Source organism: Odontesthes bonariensis, chromosome 16 (assembly GCF_027942865.1).
Source record: "Odontesthes bonariensis isolate fOdoBon6 chromosome 16, fOdoBon6.hap1, whole genome shotgun sequence".
Classification (NCBI taxonomy): Eukaryota; Metazoa; Chordata; class Actinopteri; order Atheriniformes; family Atherinopsidae; genus Odontesthes; species Odontesthes bonariensis.
The window spans coordinates 24,117,024-24,130,133 of record NC_134521.1 but is presented as its reverse complement, the minus strand read 5'-3'; the positions used below and the strand labels follow the sequence as shown (position 1 = coordinate 24,130,133).

The following is a 13,110-nucleotide window of genomic DNA, read 5'->3' as shown; positions in this document are numbered from 1 at the left end:
TGCAAATAAGATCTTCACCTTATTCTGACCTTTAAAACTCACAATGAATAAATATTGAGTTTTTGTGAGATATATGCCTCATAACCTGTTCTGACTTGTGAACATATTGCGGGTATTCTAAGCAGTTACAGTTTCAGTCTCTGTCCGTGCCTCCCCTCTGCTGCAGCGTAACAACCCAGTGAGCACAGTCTCTCTTTCACAGAGTGAGTGAGACAGTAATTTGAATTGTTTGCTATATTTTCAAAGTCCTCACATCAGCAAATTGTCATTGTCTCCTGTCTACCCACTCACTGTTGAAAGGTTGCAGCCCTAGAAACAAATTGAACAAAGCAAAATAAGAAGAAACAAGGGGAACATTGTTTCTCTACAGGGAAATCCACTATTTCCCACATCTACTGGGGCAGAAGACATGATTGAGAGGGAGATATGTGATGCTGGATAGTTAACCTACACACACTTATTTGTGTTTTTGAGTAAAAACTCTACTATGATAAAGTATTCATTCAAATTTCAAATAATTTATCAAAGAACTGACAAAGCACCGAAAGTAGCCCTAGAGACTGCATTACTATGTGCATTGGTGATTTTGTCCTTTTTTTATTCCAGATAGATTATGCTCCTGTTGTGTTCGTGGTTGCTTGATTGACATGACCCATCAGCTAACATCTGCTTACGTAGCCTTTGCAGGCATTGGGCAATGTTTCTGGGCTTATGGTGCTGCCAGCAGATATCTGGATGACAGATTTTTTTGGCCCACACTTCCTGTGCATTCATTATATTAATGAAGATAAATGAAGTTAAAGAAAAGTCTGTTTTGGCAGACATGTTTTATTCTCTTTTGCACTTCACATAATGCTTACCTTCATGCAGGCAAAGCATTTTAGAGATAATGTATTTACAGGAAGATTTGTGCAGAATCAACTATAGTCATTTCCGATTAGATATAGGACTACACCAACTTGGAACTCATAGTCTTTGGCTTGTCAGTGTTGTGGAAGGATTTCTTTTCTCTCTCATGAATAATATATGTTTGGCACATTAGTTGCTCAGCACACCTTGATTTCTGACACTCTCTTTACCATAACCATCATCAGATAGACCACTAATACCCCTCATTATTATTACTTACACCTCTGCTGCAATAATTTGCTCACGCTGTCAAATCAGCCATAAAGAGACACCAAGTTCAGTGTAGACCTGTATTATTTCATGGTTATTATTATTATTATTATTATTATTATTATTATCATGATATTTTTGCTTTAGCTCTAAAGGCCGACATTCTGTTGAAAAGTGCCTGTTTGTGTTTTACTCTGTCATTCATCATTACCCCAGTGATGAAGTCACATTGGCTGTGTTGGTGATCTGACTTCGTGTAACATCAGCAAAAAAAAATACAACTTTGCCTCCAGCAAATCATATCTTAAACTGATATTTTCTATTGCCTGCCAAAATACTTTTTGGTTGGCTTTGTTACACCAACAGCATCTACTATGACCCCGCATGTGTTTGCCCCACGGCGTTAAAAGATGTCAGTGAAGATGTTTTCAGGATGCAGGTCCCACATTAGACAAGGGTGAAGGGGAAGCTTTGAACGCTTACAGCACAGGTCAGGCAGCAGGTTATGTCAGCAGCAGTGCAGCAACCTTTTTTGCTGCCAGTGTTGGAGAGAACCTTTCATGACATTTTCATGGCGCACATAAACAATAAAATGCCCATGTCGCAGGGAAGTTGTTGCCTTGGCAGGGGCTGTCTAACCATCAAAACCACATTAAGTGAATAATGGAGCTTCGGAGCTGATTATATTACATCCAAGCCTGTTTCATATGCATTAAACTAATGGCTGTATCAGTCTGTTTAAGCAACTGCATCATGTCATTCAGACATTGGTCACATACAGTATATGTTAATGTTTCCCATACGTCAGTCGAACACGAGGCTATTCTGCAAGAGTTGGCAGCATGTCAGCTTAGATTTGAAGCCCAAGTCCTTATACAGCCAGTTTTCGTATATGTTGCCTAAACAATTCATGCTAGTGGGCACTGCAAATGTTGTTTCTCCAAGTTTAAGCTTTTTTTTTGCTTCTTGGTGGCAACTGGATTGTCATCACATTTTATGTTGATGTAGCACACCAGTTAAAAAAAGATACTTGCTCATCAGATGATGAAAGGCTTTCTGTATTTTCTCTTTTAGTTCTGTTCAGCTCCTGAGAGATATTTGATTCTTGAATTGTGAAATATTCCACCCATTAGTTAGTTACTGTGTCTGTTTGCTATTTGTTGAGATAGTTATAGGTATTTTCTAACTGCCTGCTTTGGCTGAATAGTTACAATTAGTGTTAAATAGAAACAGATGAGCTGATGGTTCAACAACAAGCTCAAACTGGCCATCAAGCTGAGGAGAGGAGCAGATTTGAGTGATAATTCTGCTGCTGTTCCCCTATTGAATTGTTTACACTTTGTGGTTTGATGCTTTGTTATATACAGTATACATTGAATACATCAGCTTTGATTAAAATGTAAATCACCAACAAATTCTTTGGAAAAAGCCTGTTCAAGCAGTTATAAACTGCATTTTTGTTTGTTTTGTAGCCTGAATTTGTAACGTATTGTGAGCAGATGCCGAAAAGAAGATCCTGTACCTTGATATTTGGCACTCAGTGAGTTGAATCCGTGCTGGTAAATCTCTCCTCCTGCTGCTGACATCTGTTACCGTATCTGTGCCCTAATCGTCACTGTTCTGCCTGGGAATGTTGTATCAGCCATGAAACAAAGAGGATGGTTCTATAGGGCCTCGTTGTATCTACTTCTAGTCATCACGGTGGTTTTCTATTCTAGTAGCAATGAATGATGATCTAATGATAGATTCCTTGCAGAACATGCCTGGATTTCTGATGCAGCACAGTGACAAGCAGCCCTAATGATGAATACATCGCTCTTGTCTCCCTCCTTTAGTGTTTACAATGTGTCCGCATGCTGAGGCATTAATGCACAGAAACTGACAGTGAAACAGCTCTCTGTGTCATTGCATGTAATCTGTAAAGAGTGACTGAATGTGACAGGTGAGCGGTGCCGTGTTCACCACAATCAGCCTGAAATACCAAAGTTGTTGCTAACAGCACCTTCTGCCGCATCTTTATAGAAGGAATGATCGCAACAACTACTGGATAGATTAGCGTGAAATTTAGTAAAAGCACCCAGAGGATGAGGTCTTCTGTACAACACGTTGTTATGATTTTTTTTGGGTGTATGACACTTTTCCAACAGGAACAATAAATTTCCTTCTGCTCAGGGTGGATTGACTTTAGCGCGATCTCGAGTTGTTCTGTGTCAGTTTAACCCATCACAATTCTTTTTTCTCCTTGGTGTTTATAATGGAGCATCCTCTTCCTTCATATCACTCTGGGGTCAAACGCCACAGATTACGGGTATTTCCCTGCTAAACTTGGGTTCATGGTTTCACATTGATCTCATTGAACAAGAAGAGCGAACGGATTTAAAGCAGCATCTCCAGCATGAATATCTACTTTACTCTACCATGAGTAATTATTACGGACCCACAACAACAAGTTAACTAAATCAACTGCAAACTGACATAGAATTCCAGAAAAATGGTAACACTTATGTGTTCCAGCTCACTGTCTGTGTCACATATGAAGAAAAACTGAAAATCTGGTTTTGAACTGCTTGTTGTTAAGTGGGCACCTTCACTATTTTTGCCATTTCATAGACAAAATGAGTCATCTATTAACTGAGAATATATTTGGCAGATAAATGTATGACGGAAATTATTATCTATGCATCTAAATTACTGTCCAAATTGAAAGCATCTACACTTGTACCATTATTATATCAGCAGCTACACAGATTTGATGTTTTTTAATATTTGTGTGGCTAATTTGAGCTATAAACTCAGTCTCTACCAGTAACAGTTCACTTTCAAGCTTCTATTTATTCTGAAGAGGGAAGTGCTGATTTGGTTTAAATTACATTGCTGTAGTTGGCACATGAATAGAAAGAAAATTACTACTTTCCTGAGGCTCATATGAAACAATAAAACCTGGTGGGAACAGATGCAGCCTTTGTGCTGAGCTCAGGCTCTCTGCCATCCCAACAAGGACTGTTTCCTAGATTATTCAACTCAATCTTTTCCCTTTTCCACTCGCTGATTACCAAGGCTCTCAGGCAACGGTCACACTGCAGAATTTTGTCACACCCGAATTTCTCAAAAATGAGTTTGAATAATGTGTTTAAAAAAAAAAAAACTGTATTAATATAGTCAGATCGTGGTTACACACTCTTTCATGGGCACAGTGAATGGAAGGTCAGTTGGTTCACCACTCTGATCCAGGCTTTTGACTCATGTCTTTGATGGATTTCAGGGAAGTTGTGTACATGTCATCCTCAAGATAAATGCTTCTAACTGTGGTGACACCCAGACTTTTTATTCAGTGCAACCTTCAGGTCAAGACAGATTGACTGAGCTGGACATGAACACCGCTAAGTTCTGATTGGCCGGCTGGTGTTAAACACTTCACTGTATCCCCTCTTTGCAAATAGGTCCCTCAAACTACAAGTAAACATAAAAACAAGTAAAATAGAAATAAAATAAACTTAATTACCAGATTTTGACTTTGAATCCTCCCATAGTCTGATTCAGTGTTCCTTAATGTAGAAACCTTGTGCTTTATAGACCTGGTATAATTTTCTTTTTTTAATAGCTGTCATTTGCCTTTCTCCTTTTGTATAACTCACTTTTGTAATTATGCTCAAGAAGTGTTCAGACAGATAAAAATCTGCTCGCTTAGCGTGACTCACCTCAAACTGTCAAGGGAAGCCATAGCCTCTGGCCAGCTGAAGAGAAGGTGTAAATGCATCAGGCACAAATGCAATGTTTATTCCACTAAAAGGCCATCCACACAGAGCATTTTTTGTGACTCAAGTCTCTTAACAGACCGACGTTTCATGTTTTTAATGTTGCCCCATTTATGCGCTGATTCATTTTTTAAAATCTTTTTTATTCACAAGTCCTAAAAGTTCAACTTATTCAACAAGTGTGAGGGGAAAGAATCTACATGTGGTCATTCATTATTTGAGGAACAATGCCCTACTCATATCTGTGAGTGACAAAAATATGTTAACATTGGCTTTCAGTATCCAGTTCATTGGTTTGGAGAGATTTTCTGACATTCCTCTGCTGAAAGTAGCATCATATCCATGATGTTGACAGTCTTCCTCCCTTGAACTGCTTGCTGCAAGCCCTTCTATAGCACATTTCTCTCTTTGATTGACATTCCAAAACATTACCTTCACTATTCTTTAACCTTCAACCGGTGGAACGTTGTGTCTTTAGGCTAATTTTACTTCATGACTCAGTTTCAGTTCACAAATAGATATCCCAACATATTTCTTTACAAAAAACTGCTATAATTATGAATTAATTTCTCCTCTTTGCTATCATGCAGTGTTTCTCTTTCTCCTAACATACTGCTTCTCAGTTAAGACCAAATTTCCTCTTTTATTCAGTGCACAACTTTTTTTTTCAAAAGCTCTCTGGCTTGTTGTGATCATTATTAAAGAAGAAGCAATGTTTCTTTCGAAAGACTTTCATCTTCAGTCCCATTGGGACAGAAGTAGTAACTTATACTACCCTGATTTTCTCTGTTACTTCTCTCATCTCACTCATGGACTAATCTCTATTGATTATGCTCTCCTGAAGAGACATCATTGCTCTTGAATTTACACCAATCTACGGAAGAGGATTAGGGCCAGGCATAAGAAAAAGTATTTATATTTTGCCTATCGAAAATAAAGTCGAAATGTCGAGAAAACGACATGTCGACTTTATTCTCAACATGTCGACTTTATTCTTTTTTTCTTATGCCTGGCCCTAATACTCTTCCGTACCTATCCGACTCTGGACTGCTGGTGGTATTATGAACATTTCACAACCTGATTGTCAGCTTTTTTTGGTTTTAGATAATAAATTCAAGCATTACTAACTTGTTTAGCTGCTTTAGATGGCGCCCCGGACATAATGCCTCGAGGCCTGAATAACGTTGCGGCCTCAGTTAGATAACAGATGGAGGTTTCCTTTGTGTTCTGAGTCGTAGGGAATTGAAGCAGCCATGAACAGGATGGTAATTGTCTGTGTGATCAGACCCTCTTACCTCACTGATGTTCGGCTTCAGGAAGCCTTTTGTTCTCCTTCCCCCTGCTCTGTCACTCTGACACTGATGGATGGCGTATTGACAGCACCTCTTGGTATCAGCGTGTTGTAAGTAATGGTCATGGATTGCTGGAGCATGTTGAGCCCGGGAAGACAATAGATTTCATTAACTTCTACAGGAGTGAAGGCCAGCTCATCAGCTGGCTGTGGCCATAAAGGCGGGCAGGGACGAGGGCTGGATGTCACGAGGAAGACGGGGGCTCATTACAAATATCTAGCCAAGACGCTAAAATTGTCACTATGCGACCCTGTCGGCTACAGTATTATTCAGGTTAGACTGACAAGTGTGGCTTGAGTTTGTACTCTTTTTGTAAGTTTCTTTAAATGCTCTGGACAAGAGCCATTTAATTTGGAACTAATAATAGGGAAAATAGGGACTGTTCTGCTTGCCCACATTGTTTAACTTCAGCTCATGCCTAGTGTAACCTTGAGCTTTTAGTCACACAACAGGTTAGCTTAGCATGCAGAGATGTAACATTTTACAACACTCAAACCTATAGTTAAACAGATGGATCAAACACCCTTAAAACCACAACATTAAAACCACCTCCTGTAAGTGATGTTGTGAGACCCCCTTGTCTTGGAGTTTAAATGGCTAGTTTAACTCCTTGGGCCTTTTGTTGTGTTCTTTGAGTTTTGTGGTGGGGTGCACTGTGCCAGTGTCAGGAGAGTGCTGTCGATGTGTTGTGCAATAAGGAGGGTGGTCGTTAAAAAAAACATTCACCAGTGCCATGTGCCATGAGTTTCCCAGCAGAGATAAGCAATGCCTGTCCATGGTTTTGATGTTGCAATGGATCACTATATGAGAAATAAAGTACCAGAAGGATTAAAATGGAGCAAGACTTTTCCTGTACCAAATTAAATACTGTGAATATTTCTAAGAAAGTATCAGGAGATTTTCTCTGTGGGAGTAAAAAGCATTGCTGCAACAACTAGTGATTTGCATAAATTAACCATGTAAAATGACCTGTCAGGGCACCCGTGATGTCTTGAAACTACTCGTGCAAAATACCTAAAAGGCTGCTCCTTTTTAAAGATTAAAAACGTAGGCAAAGGAGCAGATCTCACATGAAAGAAACCAGAATCTACACAATTATTAAAATCATGCAATGGATTAGGTGGCTGACCTATAAAGTTGCCCTGAAGAAGAGGAATTAGAGTCTGGTTTTTGTCAGCATTCCTGAAAAGATCATGTCAAGATTGAATAATCCTTTTATATCTCTTCAAGCAGCAAAGCCACAAAATCCGTTTAAACATTGCATGCCTTCCTTATATATTTCAATGACATCAACCGATCATTATTGGGAAATTAAAAGGATTCCTTGTTGCAGCCATGGGTATCAATAAAAGACTCTTTAACACACTGAAAACTGATTTTTACAATATATTTAATTCCATTTTTTTCTTACAAAACAATTCCCTCATAAACCAGAACACACAAAATGCATAAAGAAAACTGTACAGTCAGTTTTGTCATGTCTGAACGTGTTCTAAACATGAACAATGTTATCTACAACAGTGGTTCCTATCAAGGTCTATCACACCAAGCGGTTCAGCTCTGCAGCTCCTTACTTCAGGGTGAAAGGAGAGGTTCAGAAATAGTCATGTGACACCGAGGGTAGATCCACACAAACAACATGAGCTAGCCAATATGATCAGCAAGCACAGGTGCAGTGTCTTTGCTCTTGCTCTCCTTGGCTCTAGTAGCGATGTTTTACTGCTGCAGATGTGCGACGAAAAGAGGGCAAAAAAAGTGATTTTTTTTATTTTTTTTTTCACAAGCAACTGTAAACTGTGAGTGACTGTGAGAGATCACTGGGAGGTCAGTGGTAGTCATGTTGAAGATCTGTTTTCATTACATGCATGTCTCGGCGCTGGCTGATAAGGTAGGATACTCATTCAGAGCCACAAGGGTGCGATTTTGAATGGAGTTGTGATTTTAGGAAGCCTCTGGGACTGAATCTTTTTTTATGAAAACTAGAATAACGGCTCAACATATTTTCTCCCAGGTAGCATTAATGTATGTCAGATATATATATCTCTCCTCAGTGCAACAGTGGTCTAAGAAATACTATCAACAATGTTGTCTCGACACCCTCAAAAAGCTCATCAGACAGAGTTTCAAACCAGAAAGGTTTTCATGGCAGATTAGCAGCAAATACTAAAGTCACAAACAAGAACGACAAATCTGCTTCACTCCCGTGTTTACTTTTCTTACAGCTACCCTACACACCGCATCGTGTTGTGGAGCTACAGGCACAATCACGCATTAGGAAACGATGATTAATATTAATTTGGGTCGTTGTTTGTGAAAGGGGGTGATCACGCACTAGCAGATACAGTGTACTCCAAACTAAACACTCTAAAGCTGAACTTTGACATCTTGTTCTGTAGAGATAAATACGTCATTTATCTCTCTACTTTCAAACATATTCGGCCCGCCAGAGCCAGCCAGCAAAAATCTCAAAGGCTGTGAGTATTTGTGCTCTCATCATTTACTGCATGTCATAAGTATTAAGCTTCGTTTCTGGAGCGCTGCGATTTAGAGAGCAAGTTCATAATGGTCTTCATGCAAGGCTGTTTTCATTCGAAGCCGGATTCACCTCAACACTCAGCTGCACGTTGCAAATTGCTTGTCCTACGTCTCAATGAGGTGTCGTTACCTAAGAAAGTTACATTCATAAATTTTACCAGATTGTGAAAAAAAAAGCTTCACACTATAGAGATTTATATTCAATAGTTAAAAACCTGCTAATGTAATTTGCGGTGTTTTAAATAATCTAGAAGTAATTGTGCAGCCGTCAGAGAAAGAACTGAAGTGAGAAAATAAAAATTATTTTTATAAAATGAAATTGTCCATGACTTTTGACAGAGAAGTTGATTTAAAACATGATCTCACCTCCTACTTCATTGCACTAATTCAATTCTCGCGCAGTTCCGACCTGTCACGCAAATTAGTTAGACAAGTTTGTTCTGATGTCACAGAATGCCTTAATCTGCTTGAATTTGGAGTTTGAATTTATTAAAACCAAAAGACTGATGAAAGATGAACTTAATGTTAAAAGCTCTTTAATGTTGGAGGCACATTTCTGTTTCAACAACTTGTCAGTTCAGGAGGTTCATAGAGTTTTAGGAAATGCGTATCTCTGACAGCTGTTAAAACACCTTTCACTGTTACATTTGACTTCCATTTGGCCATGAAATCCTCCTCTTGTATTTGCAAGAGAAACAGTTGCAGCTGTGTGTAAAAGAAGCCACGACATCAGCTGTCAATCACCGTCAAAGTGAAGCCAATGCCAAAGTGCCTCTAAGTACCACCGGTGCTGTCTCCAAAAATGCATTAAAAACTTCAACTTTACTCACAAAATTCAACATTTGTATGACCATAACAGGTCATTATGGAGCCATTAACTAGATGCTCTGTTCCTGCGTAGTATATTGGTGGTAATTTTCAAAAGAGCTGCTTTTATATCTGAAAAGGGAGGTATATATATATTTTTTTTACTCAGTCAGGCTTAAATAATCACTCTCCAGCCCCTCTCTTTTGTCAAAATATTGATCAATTCTGGCTTAAGAAAGACCACGATGAAAACAACTGTATGCTGAATTTCAGGCATAAAAACAGCTGTTATCACACAAACGGGTGACATCATGTTGGGCTGGACCCTGTTCTTAAATACAGTCTGTGGTTCAATAATGAAATCACTGTTGATACGACTAGTCTTTGCTTGTGGCCCATTGTGTTGCTCTCTAATATATTTGGATACTGTTTTGGTTCTCATCTTTTTTGCTGGTGAGGTGAAATGCATCGTAAAGGCTGGCTGTTGTTAAAAGCCAGCAAACATTCCAGAAATGCAATGGGTTATTTGCTGATGTAGTTTTCTACATATATTCTTCCTCAATTCCCACCCAGGTAAAGTCAAGCAGCTGAGTATTTTAGGATTTTCTCACAACTAGAATCAACATGTTTGCAAATCTTACAGCTCACTTTTTTTTCTTCTTTTTTTTGGGAGCAACAATTGAAAGAAAAGGCCATTACCCCAAAACCAGTAAAAGCTTTTGTGTCGTCCGAGCTAAGCATTCATGTGTAGACGAGCACCGCTGTCAAGAGGCAGAAGTGCTTAGAGAGACATTATGGTTCCAGTCATTATTACAACTGCACAGAAGCTGCAGTGCTGTCTTGCTGCTAATGGCTCATCATTGTGATGATTAGTGCCAGTGGAAAAACACAATAACACAGAGAACAATGCAGTCCAACCACAGAAAGAAAGCATGTGCTATTCCAGGAGTGGAAAAGTTGCTGGTGTTAATTCAGTTATTGTCTTGAGACAGTTTTTTTTGTTTGTATACACTTTCAGAATGATAAAAAAAAAAGAAAGAAACAACTTGTTTATATTATCTGACAATCAGCAGTCCACTACATATTACATAAGACTAAATGTGACTCATTACTAGTTTTGAATTGAGCTTCTAAGCTGGATAAAAATGATCCTCTATCCTCAACGTTTTGGATGATGACTAAACGGTTACAAATAAAATCTCTATTTCTTATTAATTACCACATTTCACGTCTCCCTGACTTGAATGTTTGATATTGATGCGCGGCTCTCTGAGAGGGTGCACAGATGCTCACAGCCCACCAAATAGTGGAGTTTATGCTGCTTTGGCTCGGCCTTGGCATATGGGTCGGTACAAACCAAAGTCATTACCCTGAGGGGATCTGCTAAGTGGTATAAGTGGCATTTTTCAGGCTTTGCAGCACAGAGCTGTGCTGCAGGTTCAGGCTAAATGTGAGAGACAGGAGGGGGGGGGGGCATTATACTGTTGCAAGAGACCAGAGGATGGACTTCTCGTTTCCTCAGTGTCCGAAACATCCATCGTCGACGGTTAATGGACCAATTGGGCTCTTTGGATAGACAACGTAAATAGAGGGTTTTACACATGTGCATAAAGCCAACCTCTGCTGGTTTGAGGAGAATGAAAGCTTTCAGAGGGAGAGTACATTACAATACCATGACAAAGGCAAGTAAACAGATGGTGTCGGGAGCTTTTTAAAAAGACTCAGAACACATACACACTAACGGCAGACAGGACAGACAGTTTGTGGTGATTATATGCAGCACTGGTGAAAACGACAAACATCGTTGAAACAAATAAAAACTTGAAAGCTTTTAATTCTAAAAAAAGTGAGCATTGTGCATAGTTCGTAGTTTGTTAATAACCCCTCTTCAGGTACCTATTTGCTGTGATAACATGGAAGGAAGTGCAATAATGTACAATTCTGTATAGTTTAGTGCACATAGATCACTGTTGCACTGAAAGGTATTGACACTTTCTCCCAATAGGAATATCACAACAGGTTCTCCTAATATTTTCTCATTACTCTATTTTTAGGTGTACTTTTGTTTCAGCAAACCCAGGCATGTTTCCCTCTCACACTCCCAGGGTTTAGTCCACAACGCATCTTCACATAAATCTTAATATTAGGTCATTTGGCCTGATCTCCACCCTTCATTTTTTTTTTCATTTATTTCTTTCACTAATTCTATGTCACCTTTTTGTTTTTTCTTTTTTCCCCCCTTTTTCACCTCATACCTCACCGACCCAGACAACTGTGTTTCCTCTATTGATATCTGACACCTCACAGTGCGGCGTTCTCTGTTTTCCGTTCAGGACAAAGAGGGACTCGACTGATGGAGTCACCAGGTACTGTCCAAACAACCCACTGGAAACCACCACTCTCTTAGGGCCTCCCCAGGGCCAGGCTTGTGGGGCCAGGGGCTCCTTGAGGCTCCGGAGAACCTCTGTGCGGCCCGAGGACAGATCAGCAAACAGCAGGTCCGTGCCTGAGCCTGAGGTGGCTACGACTACATGCTGGTTGGACTCGGTGAAGGAGGGCTGGAAAACCAGATCGGAGACATCCACAGGCTCATCTACTTCCTGGTTCAGACCCAGCTCTCCCTGGAACGACACTGTCTGTACTATCAGCTTTGAGCTCTGCGGGTCAGGTGTCACAATGTAGCGGCCGTCTGGTGACACGTAAGCTTGACCTGTGATGTTTCGGTTCGGACCGATCACGGTGTCGGTCACGCTGTCGATGAGGAGCTGAGGTGGGGGGTGCAGAAGGCTCTTGCTCTGGCACTGGATGAAGTAGAAGCCGCTGAGGTGTGTGTAGGCCATGCTGAGCGGTACGCAGCTGTAGTTCTTCAGACTGATGGTCTTGATGCGGTGGAAGGTCTCCAGATCAATCTTGTGTACCGCAGGTTCATTTTTGAGGAAAACGAAGGCAAACCTACATCGACAAAGTTCAAAAGAGAGGTTAATTGCCTTTCAAGGTTTTTTTTGGGAAGAGATTAATACACATGTAGATTCTCATTAGAATTCTCATTTGCTCTTTTCTCCTGTACTTTAGAAGGACAGCTGTGATGAGCGAGCAGTAAGGCTGCTGGTGATTTTAAGGCCAGAGGTGGCGTAATGCGGGCCGCTTTACCTCACATGAGTGATGATGAGGTTAGTTGGAGGGATGAAGAAGTCGTTCACCCTTTGGAAAGTTGTGCGGATGACACGATGAACTTCCCCAACGCTGGCTTGGAGAATTACCTGTTAAAGAAAGCAAAGGACAACAGCACTGTTAAGCACTGACATACAAACATTTGATTATCACTGAGATGTACATTTTTTGAAGCTTTTGATTTAATTCCTCAAAGATAAAAGATGGTGGGGCTCAAAACAGATGTTGGTGGCTTGCCTGTTACAACACAAAGTTGGAGTTCAAAATTGAATTTAATATATTGATGTCTTTGCTGCTCCTCATCCCCATGTTTCAGTGATGTCTTCTTCCAGCATGAAAAACCAAAGCCATTTCTTCCTGAAGTCTAGGTG

At 40.0% G+C, this 13,110-nt stretch overlaps 1 protein-coding gene across 2 annotated transcripts in view; it reads right to left on the bottom strand.

Moving 5' to 3' along the window:
* Positions 1-7,630: 7,630 nt before the first annotated feature.
* fstl4 (follistatin-like 4) overlaps positions 7,631-13,110 on the bottom strand; it is a 228,075-nt gene continuing 222,595 nt past the window's right edge. For both annotated transcript variants that reach the window (XM_075486657.1, XM_075486658.1), the window contains 2 exons: positions 12,719-12,828; positions 7,631-12,520 (listed from right to left, as the gene is read on the bottom strand). In XM_075486657.1, the coding sequence (XP_075342772.1) occupies positions 11,818-12,520; positions 12,719-12,828 (813 nt within the window). In that variant the 3' untranslated portion in view covers positions 7,631-11,817. The remainder of the gene's footprint in view (positions 12,521-12,718; positions 12,829-13,110) is intronic.